Genomic DNA, 24,868 nt, shown 5'->3' with positions numbered 1-24,868 from the left:
CCCTGTTGGAGGCGGGGAGCCAGGCCAGGGGATCGAGGGAACAAAGGGGAGAGCTCAGCATCGAGGCAGCTGCCACCTGGGGCAGGAGGGCAGGGACGGGGCTGGTGGAGGCCCGGGGTGGGCAGTGAGGGACTCAGGCACATTGCTCAGAAATACGGTGACCTGCAGGTGTGACATGGCCCCAAGCCCTGTGCTCCTGGTGCTTGGCTTCAGTGACGTCCTTTAGCTGTGATACTTGGGCCGGGCCAGTGTCTGCCTCCTGATGCAGGAGCTTGCGAGTCTGCGTGTGTCTCCGTGGGATGGAGGTGACTTTGAGACACGTCACTTCCCGCAGTCGTGAGAGGACCGGAATATGGGGACGATGGGAACCTGTCATTTTGGTTGCTACATGGGCCTCGGTGACTTAGCGAAAATGAAACCAGAGCTTGTTTCCTTGGCTACAGAAGCGGCTTCACTTGGGGCGTTTAGGGGTCACTAGTCGCCCCGCGATGAGAGCTGCTGACACGCCCCCCCCCCCCACATAGAGGCAGGACTGTGTGGCCACGAGGGCGGGTGCAGAGCAGGGTCAGAGATTCAGAGGGGGGTGCGCGAGAGTGACGTGAGTGGGGCTAAGACCGTACCCATAGCAGGAGCCGGGGTCAGGAAAGGTCAGGCCGAGTTGCTGGGACAAGACCCAGGAGGCCCTGGAGCCTGAGAGTCCCCCCAGCACAGGGCACGCGAGCGGCACCGTGGGAGCCGAGTGTTAGACGGGCGGGAGGGACCCGCCTGCGTGTCCTACACCCCTTCTCACTCCTCCCTGCTCCACGTGGAACCACGAGGATAAACTAACACCCTCACATCACTGCCAGTCGGCCGCTCAGCCCATCTCAATGCACAAGTGGAAATGAAAAGCTTTATCCCCAGTAACACTTTCTGACGAAGGCGTTTCAGGCACCGCATGTGGACATTTGTAGAGATTCAGGAAAAGGGAGCTTGTAACGCACTCCAGCCCCACCGTGAGCGATGCTGGCCTTGGGCGACCAGGGCTGAGCCGGGCAGTGACACCAGCCCAGCACCCGGGGGTGCCTGCTGCAGCGCCTGACCGATGACACTTAGCGACTCAGAAACCAGGCCCCTTGGTAATTACCTGGGACCTTGTAGGAAATGACGTCAAGCTTTCTCTATGATTAAAATTAAAAATGTCACAGTGAAATTCATGGAGAATTTCTCTTCCATGTTGGAGAACTTGGTAACACACACGCTCCGTACATATGTACATGGATTTATTGTGACATGTGAGTGTTCACTTTCTATAAAGGATCATTTCCTTATGAAATTATCGATCTATTTGAAGTTCTTGCACCAAAACATAAAAACAGATTATCATGCCTGGCCGGGCGTGGCTCAGTGGTTGAGCATCAGTCTAGGATCTAGGAGATCTCAGTTTGATTCCTGGTCGGGGCACATGCCCGGGTTACAGGCTCAATTCCCAGTGGAGGGCATGCGGGAGGCGGCTGATCAATGACTCTCTCATCATTGATGCTTCTATCTCTCCCTCTCCCTTCCTCTGTCTGAAATCAATAAAGAGATAGATGATAGATAGATAGATAGATAGATAGATAGATAGATAGATAGATAGATATAGATAATAGATAGATAGATGATAGATAGATGATAGATAGATTAGATAGATAGATAGATAGATAGATAGATAGATAGATAGATAGATAGAATCTATTTTATATATATATATAATAGATTATCATAAGTTCCCACTGTGATCAGGTTAGAATTTTCATAAACAAATCTTTTAGGGTATCTGTCTCTACTAGATACGTAGCTAGGGGCTATTTTCCATTTTTTTAGTCAGATACTTTATTATAAAAGTCTTGGAATGTCTCCTTTATTCCCATGTCTAATTGTTCGACCACCTTTTCTCAATCTGAAAGCTCATGTTTTACTGTCTGAGGGTTTTTTGTAAGTATTTCATGGAATATTTCTTTACTTGAAGAGTTTTCAAGTTATTTTTATCCTTAAAAGATAGCAGAGGCTGCCGCGGGCTGGTACAAGCCGCACCGCGGGCACCTCCTCTGCTGGGAGCGGCTGTGAAAAGCAGGCATTGTGTGTGACCCTGTCCCCGCTCCAGACATTTGACACCATTGTTCCCGGGGCTCCCAGGGACACAGTGCTGCAGTACAGACCTGCCACTGTCCCCAAGAAAAGATCTGAAAGTAACCCTCCCTCTACTAAAATGCCCAAGAGTCAATGTATCGGTGAAGTTTTACATTGTAGCCCATGGGGTAGCCTGTCCTGCAACACAGAGTGTAGAAATGGCTACTGTTTCTGACTGTTTCCCAGGTAACAAATGATAAAAGTATCCCCCGAATACTTACAGAGTAACGGAAATGCTTTTAGAAGTGCGATGGTTAACTTGATACTATGTTCTAGCTAAGAGTCAAAATGAGTTAAATCTGGACTCCTGCTCCCTGTTCATTTGATGCCAGCAAATGCCCAGCGCCACCCCCATAGGCACCACTCAAACCGCGTGCGTGCAGGAGGTCAAGTGGTTTGGGGCACGTGTTTCAGCTCTTCTTGGGGCATTTCGAGCCCACAAAAGGAAGCGGGCAGCATGGGACATCTCCTAGGTCCCTGGGGAGGACAGTGGGAGCTGTGTCCGGGTTGGGGGAGGGATTGGACCTGAGGCAGCCCAGAGCCGGGACAGGGCTCCTCCACTTTGACAAGCACCCTGGGTGAGGCCCCTGGCCCAGAGTCACCCTGGGCCACACCTGGGACTGGACTCTGGGCTGAGTTGTCCTTCCTGAGCCTGCGCTGGTGGCTTGGGGGGAACCCGATGGCTGACGGGACGTGGTGGGCTGAGCTCTGGGCCAGGAATGTGATTCCTCCCAACCTTTTCCCGCCCAGAGATGCTGTGAGGAGTTTCAGGGTGTGGTACCTGATATCAGGTGAGACTGATTCACACAGGTCACAGTCGAGGTCACAGCTGCTTCCTCTCACGTAATAAAAGCTGTGGCTTCCCAGCCGGCGTGGCTCAGTGGTTGAGCATGGACCTAGGAGCCAGGAGGTCAGGGTTCGATTCCCGGTCAGGGCACATGCCCGGGTTGCGGGCTCGATCCCCAGCAGGGGGCGTGCAGGAGGCAGCCAGTCAGTGACTCTCTCATCACTGATGTTTCCATCTCTCTCCCTCTCCCTTCCTCTCTCGGAAACCAATAAAAACATATTTTTTAAAAAGAAAGAAGGAAACTGCTGCTGATAACAGGACACATGAGAGCATCTCAGGGCCATTGGGAGGACGACCAGGACGAAGGGCTGAAATGAGCCAAAGTGAAGAAAGTGACCAGGTCAGGGCCCGGAGCTCGGCCGGGGACAGCCTGCTTCTCTGTGGCCATTGAAGGTCCTGATTGTCGGGACTAAGTCACTGTGAGAATCGCCAGAGGTGCGCATGGAGCAGACCCTGCGTGCATACCAGGCTCTTTTTAAATCCCACTATCTTTACGCCACCGGTGCCTGGGAAGCTGAGCGTATGGACTGTCACCCCCTTTGTGCGATGAGGGAACTTAGGACCCGAGATGCACACAGTGGAGCCCCCAGCCCGATCCTGCTGTGGGAGGGTTCGAGGGGTGAGCTATTTAGAGCAAATAAAAACTATATGTTCTGGGCACACAAAGGAGGCATTCGTGTGAGCGGGTGGGCTGATAAGACTCGTTTGTGAAAAGGTTTTAGAGAAATCTCTGCGGAAGCCAGCAGGCGGCCGCGTGCCTCTCATAGATGCAGAATTTCTGCCATAGCAGGCCCAGGGCCACACCGAGGCCTTTGTTTGCCTCCCCCCGCGGTGACCCCGTGCAGGCTGCCGGGACAGCAGCGTTCTGCACACAGGCAGGGCCTCTTCCGCGCGGGCCCACATTGCGAATTCCAGGGCCCGTGGAGAGCAGCCTGCCGGGCAGGCTGGGGACGCGCAGGTACCCCCAGGGCCCCCTCGTCTGCAGTCGGGGGTCAGCAAGCATGGTCCTGTGCTCTCAGCAGGCGCCCCCTTACCCCAGGCCTCTGGACAGCAGGCCGGGCTCCACGGCTTTCACTTGAGGTTGTGTCCGCGGCACGGAGCTTCGCAGCCTGGTTCATGGCATGTGGATTCAAGACAGGCCCCTTGCCGAATGGGGCCCCCTCCTGTCCCCATCTGACTCGCAGTGTGGAAGTTGGACGGGCGAACCTCAGCTATGCGGGCAGTGAATTACCTGTCACCCGCTCCGTTGTGGACTGTTTTATAAGCAGAACTGGGGTGCTGTCCACAGGCACCCTGGTTTATTGGGCCTGGGGGAAGCCACGGGAGGTGGGCATCCTGCGTCCCCGCAAGGGTGACGTCGGTGGGAGCAGCCGGACACAGGGTGTAAGTGGGGCCACTGCAGCCCCCTCAGTCATGACAGCTGTCAGTCTCTTCACATAGCTGACGCCGTCCCCCGATGTCGCCATCCTGCGTGGTGAGGTCTCTCTGCCATTCTGGGATTTTAGTGTCCCCCCCTTCAAAGGCCGGTACAAACCCACCGAAGTTTTCTGGGGCTCATTCTAGAAATTAGATTGAGGTGATGGCGTTTGTTTTTATAGAAATTTTCTTTCTGCCCTGGCTGGTGTGGGTCAGTGGTTAGAGCGTCGGCCCACACACCAGAGAGTCTCGAGTTCGATTCCCAGTCGAGGGCACACACCTGGGTTGCAAATTCAGTCTCCTCCCCATTTGGGGCTCATGAGGGAGGCAACCAGTCGCTCTCTCTCCCCTCCGTCTCCCCCTCCCTTCCACTCTCTCTGAAAAACAATGGAAAAATATCCTTGTGTGAAGATTAAAAAGAAAATTTTTTTTAAAGTTTTCTGCAGGCTCCTGCAGAATCTGCACAGCAGGGGAGCGTGGTCGGTGACGTTCCTGTAGCATCAGATCCCAGCCCCACACACTGCACCGCAGGCTCGGCTCCGTGAATGTGGGGCAGTGGCTGCAACGTGGTTAAAGCTGATTTAATTGACAATCTGCGCTTGGCCTTCAGAAAATGTGGCACATCCACGATTCTGACCTCTCCCTCCCCTTGTGTGCAGGAGAAGCTACTCTCGGGGCACAGAGGCCCGTCTCTGCACCTCACAAACGGCCACATTCAGGGACACAAAGCCCAGCTGTGGTGGAAACGTTGGTATTCAGATGCGCCCGCCTCAGCGAATGCGTTTCACCCTGAACAGAGTAGGCGCTGTTTCCCCCCACGTTTGCGTGAACTCTATTTGCTGCAGAAGCCGAAGCTCAGCTAGAAAACCGGGCTCTGAGCTGTGGCGACCGGGGAATTAGCTTCACACCCTGCAAACCCCCAGCTCCGTGGGGGCGACGGTTCCTTCACGTGGCTGGGGTGCGATGTGTTCACAGGCGTGTTGTAAATCTTGGCGTTCCCACGGGGCTGCACTGAGTCCGTGGATGTGGCTCTGTGTGCCGCGTTTCGAAGGCGTGAGCGTGGCCGCCTCAGGCACGCCCGGCAGCTCTCCCAGGAGCCTGGCCGGGGTCACTTTGCTCCTGGCGCCCACTGTCTGCCTGGGGCTTTCGCTGGGAGGTTACTCTGCTTTGCAAATACAGGCCAGTCCATCGACTGAGTGATGACTGCCCCTCGTGGGACAGCGTCTTGACCCTTCCTAACCACCCACCGCCCACCCACGGCGTCCTGAGTAGCTAACAGGTGCCTAGTGACTTTATTGGAAGAGAGCAGAACGTTTTTCCTGTTGCTGTTTGTGGGGAAGTATGTGTTGTGGACATAAAACCCTCTCAAGTAGAGGTGACAAAGGAAACAGCCCGTGTCACCCCTCTGGGCATGATCGTGGCTGGGTGGTCCCCTCCCTCTGCCCCCAGGGCACCCTCCTCTCTCTGGACAGCAGCCCCTCCCACCTGTGCTCACCTGAAGTCTGCCCCCCGCGTGCCTGCTGGCATCTCCCGTTGCTCTGGGAGAGGCCAGCCCCTTGCTCGCCCTTGGGGGCCCCTCGCAGTCGGCCGAGGTCCCCCAGCTCCCAGCTCGCCTCCCCCCCCCACCTCAGGCCCGGGTCTCCTGCTGCTCCCTGGGGCACACGCCCAGCTTCGCCCGCCGGGGGCCCCATCCCAGTGTCCCTCCCCCCGCGGGAGCCACCCCGCCCCGTGCTCACGTGGCCACAGCCTCATGTTCCCCGATGTCCCTCAGGGCCCTTCCTGACCCCTACCCTGCTCTGTTTTCTTTCACATGATTACTTGGTATGAAATTGCATATTATTTCCATTTCCTGTGGCTGTCGTAACAAATTACCGCAAACTGGAGGCTTAAAACAGCAGGCGCCTCTTCCCCTGACGTCGGGAGGCCAGAGGCTCAGGCGCCCTGGTGGCAGGAGACGCCCCCCGAAGGCCCAGGAGGGCCCCTTCTCCGCCTGCTGGTGCCCCTGGCGGCCATGGCGTCCTGTCTTGAGAACACGCCCACCCCGCCCCTGCCTGCGTCCTGACCTGTTCCCCGTGTGTCTGTCCAAATCCCCTTCTTCTTAGAAGGACCAGGGCCCACCCTCCTCCAGTCTGACCTCATCGTAACTTGATGACGCCCTCAAAAGACCCTGTTTCCAAATAAGGTCCCATTCACAGGTACCAGGGCTTAGGGCGTGGGCACACTGCTGGGCAGGAGGGCACATCAGTCAGCCCATCCCGACGCTCTGTTCTACGCTTTGAGACAAGGGCCCGTCCCGTTCAGCACTGTCACCCAGAATCTGAAAAGGACGACAGGACGCTAGCGCATTAGGTGCTCGGTGAATGGTGGTGGGTGGGTGGGTGGGTGGTTAGGTGGCTGGCTGGCTGGCTGGCTGGCTGGGTGGGTGGGTGGGTGGGTGGGTGGTTAGGTGGCTGGCTGGCTGGGTGGGTGGGTGGGTGGGTGGGTGGTTAGGTGGCTGGCTGGCTGGCTGGCTGGGTGGGTGGGTGGGTGGGTGGTTAGGTGGCTGGCTGGCTGGGTGGGTGGGTGGGTAGGTGGGTGGTTAGGTGGCTGGCTGGCTGGCTGGGTGGGTGGGTGGGTGGTTAGGTGGCTGGCTGGCTGGGTGGGTGGGTGGCTGGGTGGGTAGGTGGGTGGGTAGGTGGCTGGCTGGCTGGCTGGCTGGGTGGGTGGGTGGGTAGATAAGGTGGGTGGGAGATGGGTGGGTGGGGAGGTGACAGGATGCCTGGAGGGATGGGTGGCTAGACAGCTGAATGGCGGGACGGATGCTGGTGGGTAACGGTCGGGGAACAGGTCGTGGGACGGTCGGGAGGGGACCGTGTTCCAGAAAGTGTGCGCAGCCCCGCCTCCCGTAGGTGGGAAGCGAAGCTCTGCGAGGAAACTGACCGACGTTCATTCGAACCTAAGTTGTGACTGAGGGAAACGGGTGTGTCTCTGCTCCCGACAGACGCTGCGGGTCTGCGAGAGGCAGCGAGGTGGGAAACGGCGCCAGTGCCCTTCCCCGCAGACGCCCGCGCGTTGCTGCTCCCGGCCGAGAAGCCGGAGCACAAGGTCCTGAGCGCGTTTCCTGCGAGGCCCCGGTGGATCCGGACACGGAATCCAAATGCCCGTTTCTCTGAGGCAGGAATCAAGACAGGCATCGGGAGGCTCCCTTTCCCCCGGGAGCACTGACGATTCCGTGTGTCAGATAAACGCCCCCGACCCGGAAGCTGGTGCCCCAGGGGCTTTTAGATCACGAAAGTCCCCTAAAGGTGTCCGCCATCCTGGGTTCCCCAAACGGGGCGGGGGCGGCCCCCGAGGGACCCTGACGGTTAGCTGGGAGCTCGGCGGCCCCGCCTCGTGCAAGGTCCCAAATCTGCAGCGACGGGCTGTGCCGGTCCCTGGGACACGGAGCTGCGGCCAGCGCCCAGCCCAGGTCCCTGCCCGGGCAGTCGGGCCGCCACGGCGCCATGGCGGGGACCGTCAGCGGGTTTTGTAGGAGACCCGCTGAGCAGCCCGGGAAGAAAGCAGCATTGTCCCCGCGGCTTTGCACGGCCCGTATTCACATCTCACTGTTGTTTGCAGGGGAGGCAGCTGTGGACCAGAACAATGGGAGCCCCTCTCCGGACACAGCGGTGACAGACTCCAAGCGCACAGTGGACCCGAAGAATGCCTGGCCGGCCGCCAGCCCAGCTGACCCCAGGGGCCGCCCCCACTTGATCCGCCTCTTCTCCCGAGATGCCCCGGGGAGGGAAGACAACACCTTCAAAGACAGGCCCTCGGAGTCGGACGAGCTCCAGACCATCCAAGAGGACAGTGCAGCCGCTCCCGAGGGCCCGGACGTGATGGCGTCACAGAAGAGACCCTCTCAGAGGCACGGGTCCAAGTACCTGGCCTCCGCCAGCACCCTGGACCATGCCAAGCACGCCTTCCTCCCCAGGCACCGGGACACGGGCTTCCTCGACTCCCTGGGGCGCTTCTTTGGAGGTGACAGGGGTGTGCCCAAGCGGGGCTCGGGCAAGGTGAGCTCTGAGGAGTAGGAGCCGTCCGTGTAGATGGAAGGAGGGGAGCCAGGTGTCCTGGGCCCCAGAGGAGGTGCCTCTCAGCTGGGTAGGGCCTGTCCTTTCTGGAAACGCTCACCGGCCCGCGGGAGGGGCCGGGGCCGCCGCCCCTGTGTTTCCGCTTAAACTCGCCTCTTCCCCCCGCTCCCCGGGGGCTGCGGCCAGGATGTGGCTCGGGGATGCGAGGGCGTCCTCCAGGCTGCACCCCGGGGGCCGTGGGGATGCGGGCACTGGCCACGCCCGCGGGTCTCCCGTGTCGCAGGCTTGGGGGCTTCGTGGCTGATTTTGCTTCTGACGCCCACGCTTTGGGCTTTGCCCTGGGTTCTGCTCACTTTTCTCCTGGACTGAGCGCCGCTCGCTCGGCGTTGATTTGCAACAATCATGCTATTGAGGACTTTGGAGCCAGCTCGCCTTCTAAATCCGCCTCGAGCGAACCTCCTCCCTGGTCTGCGGTGTTGAGGGAAAGAGGAAAGACGGGCCGGCAAATGCCTCTATGAATCGAAACTGTATTATTTTGTGATTCCGGTAATTTGAATATAGAGTCTATGAAGTTTCATTATTTAAATGTTCTGTAGATTAAAATGTATCCCAAGGAACAGTGTCCCTCCCGGGGTCCAGTTTCCAAGTGTGTCCTGAACTCGGTGTGAACAGGTCCTCTGTGGCCGACGCGTCCTTAATCCCCGAGTGGCATTCGGGGACAAGTACGTGGCTGGTCACGTGGCTGGCTGAGTGTCGGGTGGCCGGGGCGTGTGGAAGGAGAGGGTTTCCACAATCCCCGGCTTACTGGGTGTCCCCGGCTCATGGCCCCATACGCTGCGCCGTGTCTGCAGCCGGGACTGTGCTTGTTCCGAGGGGCCTGGGGGGTGAGAGGCTCTGAGGGGCCTGGGAGCTGAGGGCCCCGGCCTGGGAGCAGCGTCCCGAACCCCCGGGCTCCCGGGAGTGGAGGAGTTTCCGAAATGTGCTTTCGCCTCTGACTATGATGCTTAAGTGACTGGCAGTCGTAAGCTTGTCGGAGACGACAGGTGTCAGTTGTGCAGATGTGTCGGCGCCTTGGGGTCCCGGCCGGGGGCGCCTTCGCTTGTCAGCACTTTGGGTGAACAGCGCCGTGTGTCTGAAGGGCACGGGGACGTCCTTTCCGGTTGGTTCCTCCGGGGCCTGTTGTATCTGTTCCTTTACTTTGGGGCGTCTCCCCTTGCCCTGAAATGTTGGTCCCCCGACCGGCTTCTAGCGCCAGCTTCAGCCTGGGCTGCTTTTCCAAGCACGGCTGTCGGACCCACCGCCCTGCGGCCCCCGGGGGGCTCCCTCGCCCGCTCAGCAGCCCACATGCGCGGCTTCGCCGGCTCCGAAAGCTTAGACTCTTCTGCTTAACCCAGGGGCAGGAAAGAGATGCTTAAACTGTGCGGAAAAGATTAAATAGCTGGAGAGCATATGTCATAAATCAAACTTCCTGTCAGGGCTGTGGTTTCAGTTAAATAAAATCGCGAACGTGTTTACCTCCATCAGTGTGGCTTTATCGCAAATGGACTAGAGACACACGGTTCTTCCTTCACGTACAGCTACAGCCTTTAGTGCTTTAAGTCTCTTACGCGCATCAGTATTTTCAAAGAAGAGGTTCTAGTTTCTGCTACGCAAACAGTGTTGCCAGATTATCAAGAATCCAGAAAATTAGAAGCGTTTTCACGGGATTTTTAAAAATGAAAACAATGCTTAAGTAATTGGTGTAGACATTTGGAAGTACCCGTGTATCCTGATGACTGTGGAATAAAGGTTTAGAAATGACCAGCCTTCTGCCCTCTGATGCCCGGACGTGGGTCAGAGTTGGCAGTGTAACCACGTGGCTGCTTCTCACAGACGGGTGGAGCCGCCTCCTGCTGCGGGGTCTTTGCTGATGGCACGAGGGGGACCCCTGGCGATGGCTGTTCAGTTTGCCTGTCGATTGTGGAGCCTTCTTTTGCTTTTAAACACTGGAGGGGGGTGAGCCGGACGCCCCGATGCCCAGCCATGTGCCCACGGCTGCCCCAGAAGCATGCGGGGCCGTGCGGGGTGGGCTTCCGGGGCCTGCTCCGGTTTTGCTTCCGTCGTGTGCTTTCTATAACTCAGCAGGGCCCTTGCTTTATGCACCAGAAGGGTCCTCTGGGTTGAAGCTTGAAAATGAGGGAACCCAAAGGCCGGTGGCTGTCCATGAAAGGCCCTCTCACCGTTTCTAAGATAATCGGCTCCGATTCCCAGGATGCCAGAGGTGCCCACAGGCCCGGCAGCCGCCTGCTCCGGCCAGTGTGTCTGGGGAAAGCAGCCACTCTGCTCGCCCGTCTAGAGGGGTGTCCTGGTGGGATTGTGCAGACGGCGCGGAGCGAGGCCTGGACAGAGGCGGCCTGTGCTGCCCTGGGTGCCCCCCTTCCTCTGGGCCCGGGCTGGAGCCGCCCCCAGCCCCGGGAATGCACCCAGCACCCACCCTCTGGGCGGCAGGGACTTGACATTCAGGGAAAGTGCAGGACGAATTCCCTGAGGAGGCAGAATCCTCGAGGGCCACAGTGAAAGGCGCATTGTTGGAGGAGGGGGGACGCCTGAGGTTGGCTGAGAGCCAGGCCCCCCAGCCCTGGAGTGTGGGCGGGTGGGGAGAGCTGGGCACTGCGGACGGAGACCGGGGTGCGCTGGTCTGTCGGAGGCAGTGGCTCCCCCTCCCGTCCCTGGGGCCTGCGCCTCCGGCCTCACCTCTGGGCCAGGGCAGGGACCGATCGTGGCTGCTCGGGCCTCGCTGGCCACAGCCCGGGAACCCCGAGCTTGTCCCTCTTTAGCTCCAGTAGGAGGCTGACGAGGTAACTAGCTGGACACACAGCCCTGGGCAGTTTCGGGTGGGGACGCCGGGGCCCACAGGTCTGTCTGTCCCTCCCGCACCCCCCCGACACCGCCTGCGAGCCGGCGTCTGCCCTGACGATTTCCCGTTAGTCCTGCTCGCTTTGCCCCCAAGGCGCCGCGTGTCCCCTCCCTTCCCCAGTGTGACCTCTGTGCCCTGATGTCGGCTGCACAGCGTCGCCCGACGCCACGGGTCCAACCAGTCCTGCTGATTAACCAGTGTCCTGCTTCCTGATTTTTCCATCGCGTTTTAATTTCATTTGCCACAGGTTAGTTCTACGGTAACTTAGTTCCCCATTGTTAACACGATGCCCTGATTGCGGAGGGATAACCCTGTAGCCCTGCGGGGAGCGTAACCGAGACGGTGTGCAGGACACGGTGGGACCCCCACCCCCACGGGCACGTCCAGCCCCAAGGGCACGGCCGGGGCCCTGCCCTCTCCCTCCCGCCCAGTGCGCTCACCCGCAGGTGCAGTGACGCACGTGGGACCCACGGAGTCTCCGGGAGTCTCTGTGGCAATGACCTTTGGCGGTGGGTGCGTTTGCTTCTGCACCCGCTAAGGCGTCTGGGGGTTTCCCGCAGGAATCCCTTTCGAAGTGCCCTCCCCGATCAGCGATCGATCAGGGGTGTCCTGGCTCAGCTCCCAGCTCCCCACGGTCCTCCCCTCGTCCGCACACCTCGGTTGTCCCCCGTCACTTAGATAAACCAGTTAAACTGTGCGTTTCGTCCCCATGTCAGCGGAGACCTTGCCATGTCCTTGAGGGTGGCGGCTGCCGCCGCTAATGAAATTCCCATTTGACTCTGTGATGAAACTTTGCTTTTATCTATGTCTTCGTGTTTGTGCATTTATTAAACATTTTAACAGCCCGAGGGTGGTGTACTAATTGCTTGTGGATTCCTTGCGTGTCCCTCCCTTACTAAGCACACTTGTTCCCGAGACTCTGGATCCGGCACCACAGGTGAGTCCTCGGCCCCAGCGCCCGCCGCGGCGCCCGGGGTCACAGCTCCTCCCTCCGCGCCTTCGTCCCGGAGGGGCTGGGCGCAGGGCTCGGCCGTCCACCGCCTTCCACTCGCCCCACCCGAGGGCAGTTCTGTCCCTCATCGCCGACTGCTCCGGGTGGCGGCAGCTCTGCCGGGTTGACAGGGAGCCGAGCCTGACCCCCGAGGCTCTGTCACCTCGGGGAAAACCGCCCACGGGGCGCACGTGGAGCATTAAAGGGACTTTCAGGAACTGTGGGAGCCTCTCATCAGCCTGGGGTGATGTTATTTTAGGGGTTCCCGTGGTGTCGGACCCTCCTAAATGCCCTGACATCATCCTGCTGCCCAGAAAGTAGTAAAAAGGGAGACAAGACAGAGGAAAAACCCCACCTGACGGGTCCCCATTTCCGGGGGCTTGACCAGCAGGGTCCCTGCCCCAGGCCGGCCGAGCCCTGGTCTCCCCCGGGTCGGGCGTGGCTCCTGCTCCCACCCCTCCCACGAGGACTTTCTGCTTTTCCCAGCAGTTGAGCTCCTTTGCCAGGGACATGGACAGAGAGACAGCCGTCCTCCTGTCCCCTCTGGGCCAGGCAGGGCTAAGGCTGTGTTTCTGTACCCGGCCAGTCCCCAGGGCCGGCGACCTCAGGGCTGCAGCCCCTCCTGCCCCACCTGCAGGGCCAGCACCCCGACATCCGTGTGACCCGAGGGCCCTCAGCCCACCCCAGGGCTCCCCAAACACCACTCGGAGACGCTCCTCTTCACGAGGACGGGGCATTGTCTTAAACCGGGGGTGGGGGGTGTCTGGCCCTGCCAAGGCAACCGCAGGCGGGACTTGAAATTCAATAAATCTAGGAGCTTTTAACACAGCTAATTTTTCAGTTGATAATTTTGTATGGCCCTCGAATGATGTTATGATATCCAAATGGCCCTTGGCAGAAAAAGTGTTCCCCACTCGTCTTAGAGGAGAAATAAATTAGAAAACTCCCCCTCGCCTCGTGAACACACGTATAAGGCAGACTCGCCCGAACCCCACCTTCTGAGGCCACCTCTCCCTGTGGGGCAGCCGGGCCTCGTCAAGGCGGAGACAGCCACAGGCTGGTCCTGTGGCACCTGCCCTGAAATAAACAACCGTCCCACTGACGTAAGTCCCGGCACCACGGGTCACAGCCACCGGCGCTTCTGCTGGTAGAAAAATGGCCTCTTGTCTGGGGACACTCGAGGGAGCCCTGCGGCCGGGCTCCTGACGCCCGGGTGCTCGCCCGGCAGTAACATCTCTGGAATTCAATAACACGTTTCTGTGTCATAACAACTGTTTATGTCCACGAATAGCCACCAGTTAACCCGTTTACTAAAACCCGTCTTATCTGTAGCCAGTTCAGGACTTTCCCTGGAACCTACGGCGCGGATTCTGTCTCCCGACCGTGGCTGCCGGGCTGTCCCCTGCCTCTCCCCCTCCCCGCCCCCGTCCCTGTCCCTGTCCCTCCCTCAATCCCCATTCCCTGGGCTCAGTCTCAGGAGAGGGGTGTCTCCGGCCACTTGCTTCGGCCCTGTGACAATGTTGTCCCAGCCACGTCGCTCAGCGCCGCGGGGACCGTCTCATAGCCGATGAGATGGCAGCAAATGCTCTTTGGGGAGACTTATGATGGTCGAGTTAAGGCGGGTGCGTGGCCCGTGTCCAGGAATATTCAGTCCTATGAATATCAGGCTCCTAAACGTCCCCACCAGCAAGGAAGGGCGTCCGCAAGGGCCGCAGCTCGGCGTGCTGGCCGCCGCGAAGACGGTGTCCTTGCCCTGAGGGGCCACGGCGACAGCCACGTCCCCACAGCAGGCGTGGTCTCCACCGTGAGTCCAGTACGAGCTGACCCACCTGCTGAAGGCAAGTTAAACTCTGCAAATACGCCGATGTGACGCGTTTATCCCACGTCAGGCGCCAGAGAGCCCTTTAGGGCTTCGGACCGCAAGCTGCCCTTGCTGTCCCCTGCAAGCCCGATGCCGGCTCCGATTCTAAGAAAACTCGGTCCCGTAATGAGACGCGGGGCCCAGCCGGGGCTCAGCCGTTGGGCCGCTCAGTTTGATTCCCGGTCAGGGCTCAGGCCCGGGCTTCAGGCTCGGTCCCCAGCAGGGCCGGGCCGTGCAGGAGGCGGCCGATCAGTGCTGTTTCTCACATCGGTGTTTCTATCTCTCTCTCCCTCTCCCTTCCTCTCTCTCTAAAAATCAATAAAAACATATTTAAAAAAAAAAAAAAATGAGACACAGAGCCGCAAAACGGACGCTAAAGGAAAGAATTCCCTAAATCTGCTCTGTTCCTTGACCTCTGACGTCCATCTGCCCTGGAGTCCTCGGGCCGGAGCCGCCGTCTTCAAATCCCTGTGCCCCCCGGCCCCCCTTCACCTTCACGCCCAGGTCCTCTAACATCAGCCCACCGGCCCCTCCTCACCGCCTGGGGTCCGACCAAGCCCGGTCAGGAGGGGACGCTGTGGAGGACTCAGGGTGCTGCCTCATGGACTCAACCGGCCACTCTGTGTCCCTCCGGCAGGTACCCTGGCTCAAGCAGGGCAGGAGCCCACTGTCCCCTCATGCCCGCAGCCACCCCGGGCTGTGCAACATGTACAAGGTAAGAGTCACTCGGCCGCCAGCTCCTCCGCGCGCCACACGGCGGGCCCGTGTCCCCGCCGTGGCCCCACCCGCGAGGCCCTGCCCGGCAGGCTCTTGTCCAGGGGGCCCAGCTGGTCTCACACGGTGTCCGCAGGACGGGCTGGCAGAGCAAGGGGACAGTCCCTGGGGAAAGCCGGCAAAGGACGGTGTGTGGAGACAGAGTCCGGGGGGAGGTGGCTCCGCCTGGGTCCTGCGTGGAGAAGGCCCATGGGTCAGGGCGGGGCGGCAGATGAGCCCCTGGAGTGAGCTGGCCAAGGGCAGTTCCACGGGGTCCAGGGCAGAAGCAGCGACCCCTAGGGAGGTGACCTGTGACCGTGGCGCTGACCACCTGTGTTCACAGCTCTCTGGAAACCATGCCAGGCAGGCACTGAGCGCTCACAAATGTTAGTGGTTTAACGTCTTACGGGACAAGTGCCACTGGGGCGCGGGCACCTGAGCTCACCTGAGCTCCCTGGGGCTGGAGGACACGGTTGTCATCCGTCCTCTGTCTCCCGTGTGGAGGTGGCCACTGCTCAGAGCACTAGTGACGTGTGGGCAGCAGGGAGGGAGGGGGCAGGTGACTCAGAGGAGGCCCTGGGTCAGCCCCAGGTCAGCCCTGGGTCGGACGGCCGCTCACACAAGGTGGGCGCCCGCGCCCCAGCTCCGGTCACCGACGACACTCTCAGGAGACAGCAGGCGCTGGGCTTGGGCACCTGGGGAACGCAGAAAATAGCAACAGGTGCTCAGTACAGAAAGAGAGCTTGTTCTGACAGGGTGGGTGAGCCCAGGTCAGGGGAGGCAGCGCTGGGGACCCCTCCGCTTCGGACCCACTGAGGGCTGTGCCATGTGCTGGGAGGGTCGGTGGGAGACGAGCAGGGGCCGGCGCTCCAGGGCCGATGGTCCCAGGAGGGTCTCGGAGGCAGCGAGGGGGCCCAGGGCTGGCAGGAGGTGGGCACGCGACCCGGAGCCCCCGATGACCACGCGGGACCGACTTGCTTAATGGATGAGTCAGGAGGCCCTGGCCCACAGGTACCGCTCTGGGGTTGGGTGACAGTCAGAAACGTTCACCAAATGCTCCACTTTTCTCTTTTAAACAATGTTCTGGCCGGGGAAGAGCCGTGGCCCGTCCCCCACGGCTTCCTCCCCACTGACTCCTGCCCATGTCTGTGCAAAACGGGCCGATCCTACTTCCTTCAGTTTAACCTGTGGGGAGCCCACTGCTGTCCACGCAGGACCGGGTCAGCTGCCGGACACCCCCTGCCCTGAAAGACGCAGGAGGAGGAATGGGGGGTGCGTGTAGCGTCTGTGTGTCTATTGAGAGCAGGGGAGGCGGAGACAGAGGGACCTGGAACCAAAGGCCAAGTGCTGACGAGAGGCAGGCGACGGGCTCCCCAGATTGATGCTGGTGGTGACAACCTTTCGGGGACATGTTCTAAAATCGCGCTCTCAGCCGTCGGCCTCCCAGGGGCGTCTGGGCCCCAGGTGAGCTCTGAGAGGGCAGCGAGCCGGCCAGAGAGCCGGGGCCCCTCCCTTCTGCGGTGGGGGCGCCTCTCACACTGAGAAGACGCCCAGGACCCCTCCGAGAAAGCCCTTCTGCCCGTTTCGAATGTCCCTCCAGTCTGAGGGGCTCCCAGACAGTGGCCACATTCATGGGGAGCAGATTCAGTGGCACCAGCCGCGGGAAGGATCGTGAAGGCAGGTCGCAGTAAATGCTTTAAAAATAACTCGTCCCAGGTTACAGGACAGAAGGCTCCTGGAACAGGCTCAAGGAGGAGACAAAGCCGCTGAGCAGCCACCCTGTGCCCAGTGTCACCAAGGGGCTCAGAGCCGACAGTGCCCTTCCCCTGGCCTTCTGAACCCCGAGGGGCCGACAGGCGGTGGCAAGATGACCGTGTTCCCTGACCTTCCAGAGCTTCCTCCTGTCTCTGTCTTGTCCGCAAACACAGCATGAAGGGCAAGAGGGACCCACCCGCCAGGATGTCCCAGACAAGACCTCACAACAAAGCGGCTCAGGTGCTGGCAGCTCAGGAGCGATGCCCACCCGGACCCCTCAGCAGGAGACCAGCACCCTGCTCAGGACTCACCGGCCCGGTGCCCCAGGGCTGTGACGTGACTGTGGCGGGTGGAGAGGTCCACGCGAGCGGACAAATCAAATAACATTTGAGGCGTCGAACACCAGCTGGGAGAGAAAGGAACGCGAGGGAGGAACAAGGAAAACCTCTAAAGGGGACGGTCCCGCGTGGCAAACAGGCAGACGCTTTTGCTCCCGTGTCTTCATCTGCACGTCACGGATCAGAGGCCCTGGCGGCCGGATGGAGACCAGAAAGGTGCCTGCACCACAGGCCTCCCTGCTGTGCTGAGCGGCGGGGCCGCGACCTGACTCTGTGCGTCTCTGTCCAGGTGAGACCCGCCCACTCAGTCAGGAGCCCGACGCGTCACTGCCCGGAGGGCTCTGCTTTCCGCTGCAGCATGGCCGTGGCGTGGCGTGGCCTGGCGTGGTGTAGCGTGGCGTGGCGTGGCCTGGCGTGGTGTAGCGTGGCGTGGCATGGCGTGGTGCGGCGTGGCTGTGGTGACGAGGCGTCCTCATGAGCAGGCAGGAGCCCTCGTGTCCTCGATTCAGGTGGAGCCTCAGAGAAGACGGCAGACCCACCCCAGGCGTCTCACACAGCAGGTCGCTGTCCGCGCCTCACAACCTGTTGACACTCGAAACTCTCCAACCTGGACACTGGTCCCTCCGATCACGGGGCCAAGGGACGGTCCCCCTGCCGCCACCAGCGAGCTGCACGCCCGTCGGCATTGCACCCCCGTCTTCCAATACTGAGGAGAAACCTGTTCCCCGACAGCCAGCGGGTAACCAGCATTCCCACCCGCATGGCAGGCTCGCCCGCCTGTGGGTCCCCAGCCACAGGGAGAACCCGCAGCGGTAGCTCAGCACAGCCTTCGCCAAGGTCGTGAAGGAGCCACGGCTCTAATTAAACCCACACGAGCCAGGGACCCGGCAGCAATCACATCTGTGAACTTGCAAAGGGCAAAGCACGGGGCAAACCGCTGGTGTCACTCGGGCTGGGACGCATTCCCCCCGGGTTGCAACGCCCAAGACGCCCGGCTGTGCCAGAAAAATCCAACACTCTCCCGAGACGGCTCAGAGTCATTTGACCAGAGATGGTGCAACCGCTTCCCCCGAAAACTATAGATAAACAGCGGGAGCGGGGGACCTGGCGGCGTCTCGGAGCAGCGGGTGCCGTGGGGCGAAACCTCGAGGTCAGTGTCCTCTGTCTGACCGACTCTCAAGGGAGATGTCATAGCTCAGTTTGCAGAACACGTGTCATTTCATCCCCAGGCTTGTGACCTTTGAGACGCCGGCTCTATTGGATGGCATTTGTTCCGTGGGTGCCCAGTCTGCACCTGGGCGAGTGGCTGTGGGGACACAAAGGTGTCAGGACCCTTTCCTACCAGTGGCTTCAGAGAGGCCCGGGGGCAGCTGTTTGCCTCTCACCAGTCATGTCGTGGAAAATGGGTGGGCAGCCAGGTGGAGGCCACAAAATCCAGAAAAAAGCAAAATGCAAATGTCTTTCCCCCTCACTCTCCAGGCCCCTGGTGAAACCACCTCAGTGAAAGACCAGTGTCCTTGTGCCACTCTGTGGACGTCTGTGGCCTCTTCCACGTCCCACACGTGGATTAAGGAGCAAGTGTCAGACGTGTGTGCTGGCTGCTGGCTACAGAGCGATGCAGGCAGCACCGCCCTCCGGAGTAGGCGCATCCCCCTCGGAGGATCAGTTTCCCCCGAGCCGCACGTAAAACTCAGTGAGAGTCGAGGGAGAAACGCACCTCCCGTTGGCACCCGTGGCCTGCAGGAGGCCGTGCACATGCAGCGACACGGAAAACTGAGTCCGCGCACACTGTGGGCAGCTTTGTCCCCGGGGCGGAGCGGAGACAGGGCTTGGGCTTCGCGTCATAAAAGACCAGAGAGCCTGCGTCTGCGCCGGGCCTGCGACTGCGACTGGGGTGCCGTCGGCCAGGGCCGTCTTCAGGCTCACGTGTCTGGTGATTCAGTCCTTGTCTCGGCCCCTCTCTGCGCCCTCCCCGTGCCCCCCACCTGGGAGAGGGGCCAGCAGCTGGACACCCATCGGGGAGGTGAGGGGACCCGTGTCCCTGGGTCCCGACCCTGAGCCCTGAGCTCCCAGAAGGGACACGTCCCAGGCCCGTGGCTTGATGTGGCTCATTCCTTGGCTTTCTGATGGGATTCAGCTTAAATTGCTCTCAGACAAGAGAGAAAGAGCCAGACCTCTTTCCCTTCAACACGCCCCCAGGCACAACGAGTGTTAATTTTTTCGAGACCCAGCCTTTCCTTCTGAAAGGAAGGGTCTCCGCGGATTTGTCTCTGGTCAAGTCCAGCGCAGGTGGGGTGCGTGGCCCCCGGCCCCCGTCCCACAGAGCAGCGTCTCCGGTGGAAGGAGCGAATCTGCCAGCCTGCTGACCGCTGACCCCGGCTGTGCGGGCGAGAGGACCCTCCTGTCCTTACCCCCAGGGGAAGGGCCCCAGCTCCCAGCAAACCGGAAACCAGTTCAACCTCCCGGGAGAGGAGCAGCCGCGGGCGGTGCGCGCGCGCCACCTGCTGGTGAAGGGCGCGACCACAGCGCCGGGGAATCGGGATTCCTCAGGAACCGGCTCCTGGAAAAGCGATTCGCCGTCAAGAGGAACGAAACGTCGCCCGTTACCCACGGCCACCCTCCCAGGGGTCACACTCGCCGGCGTCCTGTGAGTCTCTCTGCCATCGCGGGGGCGGCTTTCACTGGTCACGATGAGAAGCGGTGTAGACGTGGAAATAGGGCTGGGCTGGCGCAGGACCGGTGCCCGCTGTGGCCACACCCAGGCGCCCGCAGGGGCCTCGGGCAGGGTCTCAACAGGAACCTAGACCAGGCCACCCCTGGGCGGCAGCATTTCCTCCACAGACTTTTTCTTTTGATTTGACCTCTTTGCATAAAAGGTAAATGCTTTTCCCAAAAAGTTGACAAGCTTTCCTTTTTACAAAATTAGACTATTTTTTCAAGTCCCACTGTTCCAAATACTCAGCTCCACACACAGGGCTGCAGGTGGGCGGGGTGGCGTCCTGCCCCTCCCACCCTTGTCCTTTCCCACCCGGCAGCTGTGGCCCTGTCTCTCTGTCCTTCTGTCCCTCTGTCCCTCTGGCCCTGTCCCTCTGTCCCTCTGGCCCTGTCCCTCTGGCCCTCTGGCCCTGTCCCTCTGGCCCTCTGTCCCTGTCCCTCTGTCCCTGTCCCTCTGTCCCTCTGTCCCTGGCCCTCTGGCCCTCTGGCCCTGTCCCTCTGGCCCTCTGGCCTCGGTTTTATTTCCCGGCACAGCCGGCCCCTGAATCCCTCCTTTGCCTTTTCTCCGCCTGCGAGCGAGCTACTTAGAAACGGACACACGGGTCAAGGAGATGCCGGTCTGGGCAAATAACTGTAAAACGCTGACAGCTCCGGCTTCTTCAACCTCAGTGAACACATGTAAAAAGTGACTCCTCAGAGAATAACCAAGCTCGTGTCTCTAAAACTAACTAACGTCCTTACTCCATTTGGGACCTGAGCTCGGTGGCCTCTGTAAGGGGACCTTGTGTGTCACAGTGGGGGCTGAGCATGTGGAGGGGCTGAAGGGGGGACACCGAGTCCAGTGACCGCCCCAAGGCCCGAGGGTTTCGGCGGGCACGCTCCCCTCCTGCCCTCCCCTCGACGCCCATCCCTTCCCTCTCCACCCTCCACGCCCTCCGACTGGGACTGGGCGGCCCACAGGTCCCCTTGGTGCCTGGAGAGCCTCACCCCACCCTCCCTCGTCCCCCCACTTCCCTTTCCGCCAATGAGGTATGAGAAAAACAACTACCCACCCCCCAAAACTGTAAAATATAACAAATAAGCCAAAACCACTATTTTTAAGTACCTCCCAGGCTGGCCCTGATCTGTCCATCATTGACCATCAACCCCAGAGCCATGTTACATGTGCCTGGCCCCGGCCACTTCAGAAGGGGACAGTGGACCTACGCTGGGAGGGGACCTCCGCTGGGAGGGGACCTGCGCTGGGAGGGGACCTACGCTGGGCGGGGACCTACGCTGGGAGGGGACCTACGCTGGGAGGGGACCTGTGCTGGGAGGGGACCTGCACTGGGAGGGGACCTACGCTGGGAGGGGACCTGCGCTGGGAGGGGACCTGTGCTGGGAGGGGACCTGCACTGGGAGGGGACCTGCGCTGGGAGGGGACCTATGCTGGGAGGGGACCTGCGCTGGCCGGGGCCCCTCCTCTCAGCACAGGCTGCCCGTGAAGGCGGCTTCGGCATCTTGCTTGGCACCAGCGCCGAGGGGCAGGTTCAGTGCCCGACAGGGAAGGCTGTTGAGGGCGGGAGAGCGGGGAGTGTGGCCGCCCCTTGGGCCAGTTGCCGGGGCCACGGAATTGTTGTGGTCAGGTGGCATCAGATCAGCGGGGTCTGGGTCAGGCCAGGGGACCACACACACAGTAGCCAAAGGTGGAAACAACCCAAATACCTGTCCACAGACGACCGGCTAAGCAAGAGGTGGCGTGTGCATGCCACAAAATATTACTCAGCCTTAAAAGCAGAGGGAATTGGGAAACACGCTGCAGTAGGGAGGGGCCTGGAGGGCGCTGTGCTGAGTGAACGCGCCGGACACAAAAGAGACAAACGCTGTGTGGTGCCGCTGATCAGCCCCGAGCCGTGGTGCACGTGCCGGGGCCCCGCCACTTAGGGGAGTCGGATCCACAGAGACAGGAGGTGGCGAGGGCGCCAGGGGGCTGGGCTGTGGGGAGTCCGCAGGTACCGGGGACCGAGTGTCAGTCTGAGAAGATGGAAAGCTCTGGAGATGACGGTGGTGACGGCTGCACAGCTGTGCGAATGTGCCTGACGCCGCTGAGCTGCGCACTTCGAACGGCTAAGAGAGTAAACTTTATATTACTTACGTTTTACCGCAACAAGAAAAATTCACGGGTGACTCAGACACGCACCCCGTGGGCCCCTTGCGTGAACACGGGCGCTGGCGTCAGGACCGGCGTCTTCCGGGGCCCGGCGGCGAGCTGTCCCCGCAAGGCCATGTCCCTTTGTCCCTTTATGTCCTTTCGTGTTCACCGAGCTCCGCTCTGTGCGCCTCACGGCCTGGGCTGTGGGGGCCACGTAGAATGTTTCCCCCAAAAGGTTAAAATCTAGCAGGAGAGGCAAGATGCTTATGACGGCTCACAGGACAGTTTGATTCCAACTGAGCTGTTAGAGCCCGAAGGTGCCATGTTGTCCAGAAAACAGAGACGTTCGGGAGGGGAAGACCGTCTAAGCAGGGTAACAGGGCGAACAGGAGCCCGGAGAGGGACCTCGAGGCTGGCGCTGAGAGGGGGGACCAGCCTCCCCTGCCCAGGCTTCGCTGTTAGCAAGTCCGAGCACCGACATTAAGTGCCGTCATCAGCGTTTGGCTACGTGATATTAAATGGCCTTATTTTATTTTATATATTAACTACAGCAAAATTGGCTCTGTGCGTGCAGTTCTGTGAATTTTAACACAGGTAGAGTTTCCGGGAGCTGCCACCACTAGAAGGATGCACCCTCCACCCAGCCCTGGCTCTTGCTTTCGCTGGTAGTCACACCGCACCTCCCTCTCCCCGGCCCGAGCCCTGGGGGACACTGCTTTGGCGACCTCTCTGTGGCCTAATCGTTTGAAGTGAGCCACATAAGTGAAATAGCACAGTAAGAAATCTTTTTCGGATGCCTTCTTTCACTCAGTACCATGCCTGGGAGACGCCTCTGAGCGGCTGCATTACCCAAAGTACACGTGTTCCTTTTTTCTGGCTGAGTAGTATTCCACTGCTTGGAGGCACCACGGTCCGTCTGTTCATCCCTCCACTTGTTGATTAATGTTGGGGTTGTTTGCAGATTTAATGATTATGAATTGAGCTGCTATCAACATTTACGTACAGGGTTTTTTACAATGGTGTTTTCCTTTAAGATTTAAATTACTTTTTGTCAAAAACCTGATGACCAAGATATTCATTATAAAAACCACTTCTCAAAATACTTGGCTTTCCTTCTGTCATTAGCAGCAGGAATTAGGGTCCCTGGGCCGTATGGTAAGTGCATGATTAGCTTTATAAGAAACTGCCAAATTATTATCCAGAGTGACTGCACCGTTTTGCATTCCCACCAGCCATGCCTGAGAGCTCCAGTTGACCTACGTCCTTGCCAACACTTAGTATTGTCAACGTTTTTTATTTTAGCCTTTCTAACAGGCGTGTAATGGCATCTCCTCATGATCTTGATTTTCACCTTCCTAATGGCTAATGGCGTCGAGCATGTTTTCATGCGCTTATTTGCCTTCTGTCCATCTTCTTCCACTGTGTTTATTCAAGTGTTTTGTCCATTTTTTAACTGGGTTGGTTTTTTTTTACCAAGGAGTTTTGAGAGGTCTTGGCCTATTTTGGCTTTAAGTCCATTGTCATATATGTGATTTACAAATATTTTATCTTGTTCTGTAGCTTGTCTATTTATTCTCTTAATAGTGTCTTCTACAAAAGAGAGTTTAAATTTTTATCAAGTCTAATTTATCTTTTTTTTCTTTTATGGGTCGTGTTTTTGGTGTCAGGTCTAAGAACTTGATGCCCGCAGTCACATCATGATGTTCTCTTCTTGTTTTCCTAGAAGTCTTTGTAGTTTTACACTGTAGATAGAGATCTGTGATTGATCGAGGTCAATTTTTTTTTTTTAATACAGGCATCCATTTGTTCCAATACCATTTGTTGAAAAGACTAAGATTCTTCTTTCTGTGTTGAATTGACTTTGCACCTTTGTCAAAAATCAGCTGATCATGTGTGTGGGTCTGTTTCTGGTCCCTACTGCGTTCCATTGACCTCTGCGCCTGTCCCTCCCCCAACATCACCCGCTTGATGACCACAGATACAGGAAATCTTAAAGTCAGGTGGTGGAGTTTCTCTATCTTTAATCTTCTTTTTTACAGTTGTATGGCTATTTTGGTGGGCTTTTTGTTTCGTTTGATTTTTGTTTGTTTCTGTGTGTGGTTTTTTGTTGTTTTGTTTTTGTGTTTGCATTGCCTTTCCTTATGGTTTTGGAATCAGTCTGCATATGTCTAAATAAAATCTTGCTGGGATTTTGACTGGAAGTGTATTAAATCTGTAGGTCAACCTGGGAGAGCTAACATCTTTATAACTATGCTGAGTTTTCCAATCCTTGACTGCAGTCTGTCTCTCCATTTATTGAAGGCGTCTTTGATTTCTTCCACCGGCGTTTTCTGGTTATTAGCACAAAGATTCCTTACGTGTTTTGTTGGGGAGTTATACCTAATGTTTTGTTTCTTTGCTATTATATGTGGTAGTGTTTTAAATTTTTTCTTTTTTTAACTGCTCCTTGTTAGTCTATAGAAATACGATTGACTAAATGTCCTTTACGTAACATCTCATTACCACTATAATATGATGATACAGTTACAACTGTGTGACCACATCCAATAAGCTGTACAACTGACCGTTTATAGCCCAGAAGTCCATTGAAGTCTAGTTCACGCTCCCCACAGTCGACGAAAGAATCGTGCGATTCCGTGAACAGTGTTCTGTTTGCCTACGGCCTCTCGTGTGTGTTAGGCTCTGGGTCAGCAGTGGCCTGAGTGGTGCGCATCAAGCAGGCAGTTAGTGCCCATCGCAGGGCTGGTTCTGTGCTGAGCCCCATAGAGACCCATCGCCGTTTCCCTGAACGTGTCTGACCCCTGACGTCACAGCTCCGAGAGCTAAAATGCAACCCACCAACTTCATTTGTTCCTTAAAAGATTTAAATTACTTTTTTCTTAGAAGATTAGTGACTGATATATTCATTATATAAATCACAAAAGTATATAGCTGGTTTTTTTAGCACTCAGAGCAGGCGTGC

The 24,868-nt window shown here is 58.5% G+C and overlaps 1 protein-coding gene across 4 annotated transcripts in view; it reads left to right on the top strand.

The window, feature by feature from the left end:
- The window catches only part of MBP (myelin basic protein), a 50,384-nt gene that overhangs the window by 14,045 nt on the left and 11,471 nt on the right, over positions 1–24,868 (top strand). For 2 of the 4 annotated variants that reach the window (XM_081149392.1, XM_081149391.1), the window contains exons 3-4: positions 8,012–8,448; positions 14,852–14,929. In XM_081149392.1, coding sequence (XP_081005518.1) covers positions 8,012–8,448; positions 14,852–14,929 — 515 coding nt within the window. The remainder of the gene's footprint in view (positions 1–8,011; positions 8,449–14,851; positions 14,930–24,868) is intronic. The other 2 variants (XM_081149394.1, XM_081149393.1) reach the window with 1 other exon arrangement.

This window comes from Miniopterus schreibersii (assembly GCF_964146895.1).
Source record: "Miniopterus schreibersii genome assembly, chromosome: 10".
Classification (NCBI taxonomy): domain Eukaryota; kingdom Metazoa; phylum Chordata; class Mammalia; order Chiroptera; family Miniopteridae; genus Miniopterus; species Miniopterus schreibersii.
The sequence above is the reverse complement of the archived record's forward strand: the minus strand, read 5'-3'. Positions and strand labels throughout refer to the sequence as shown.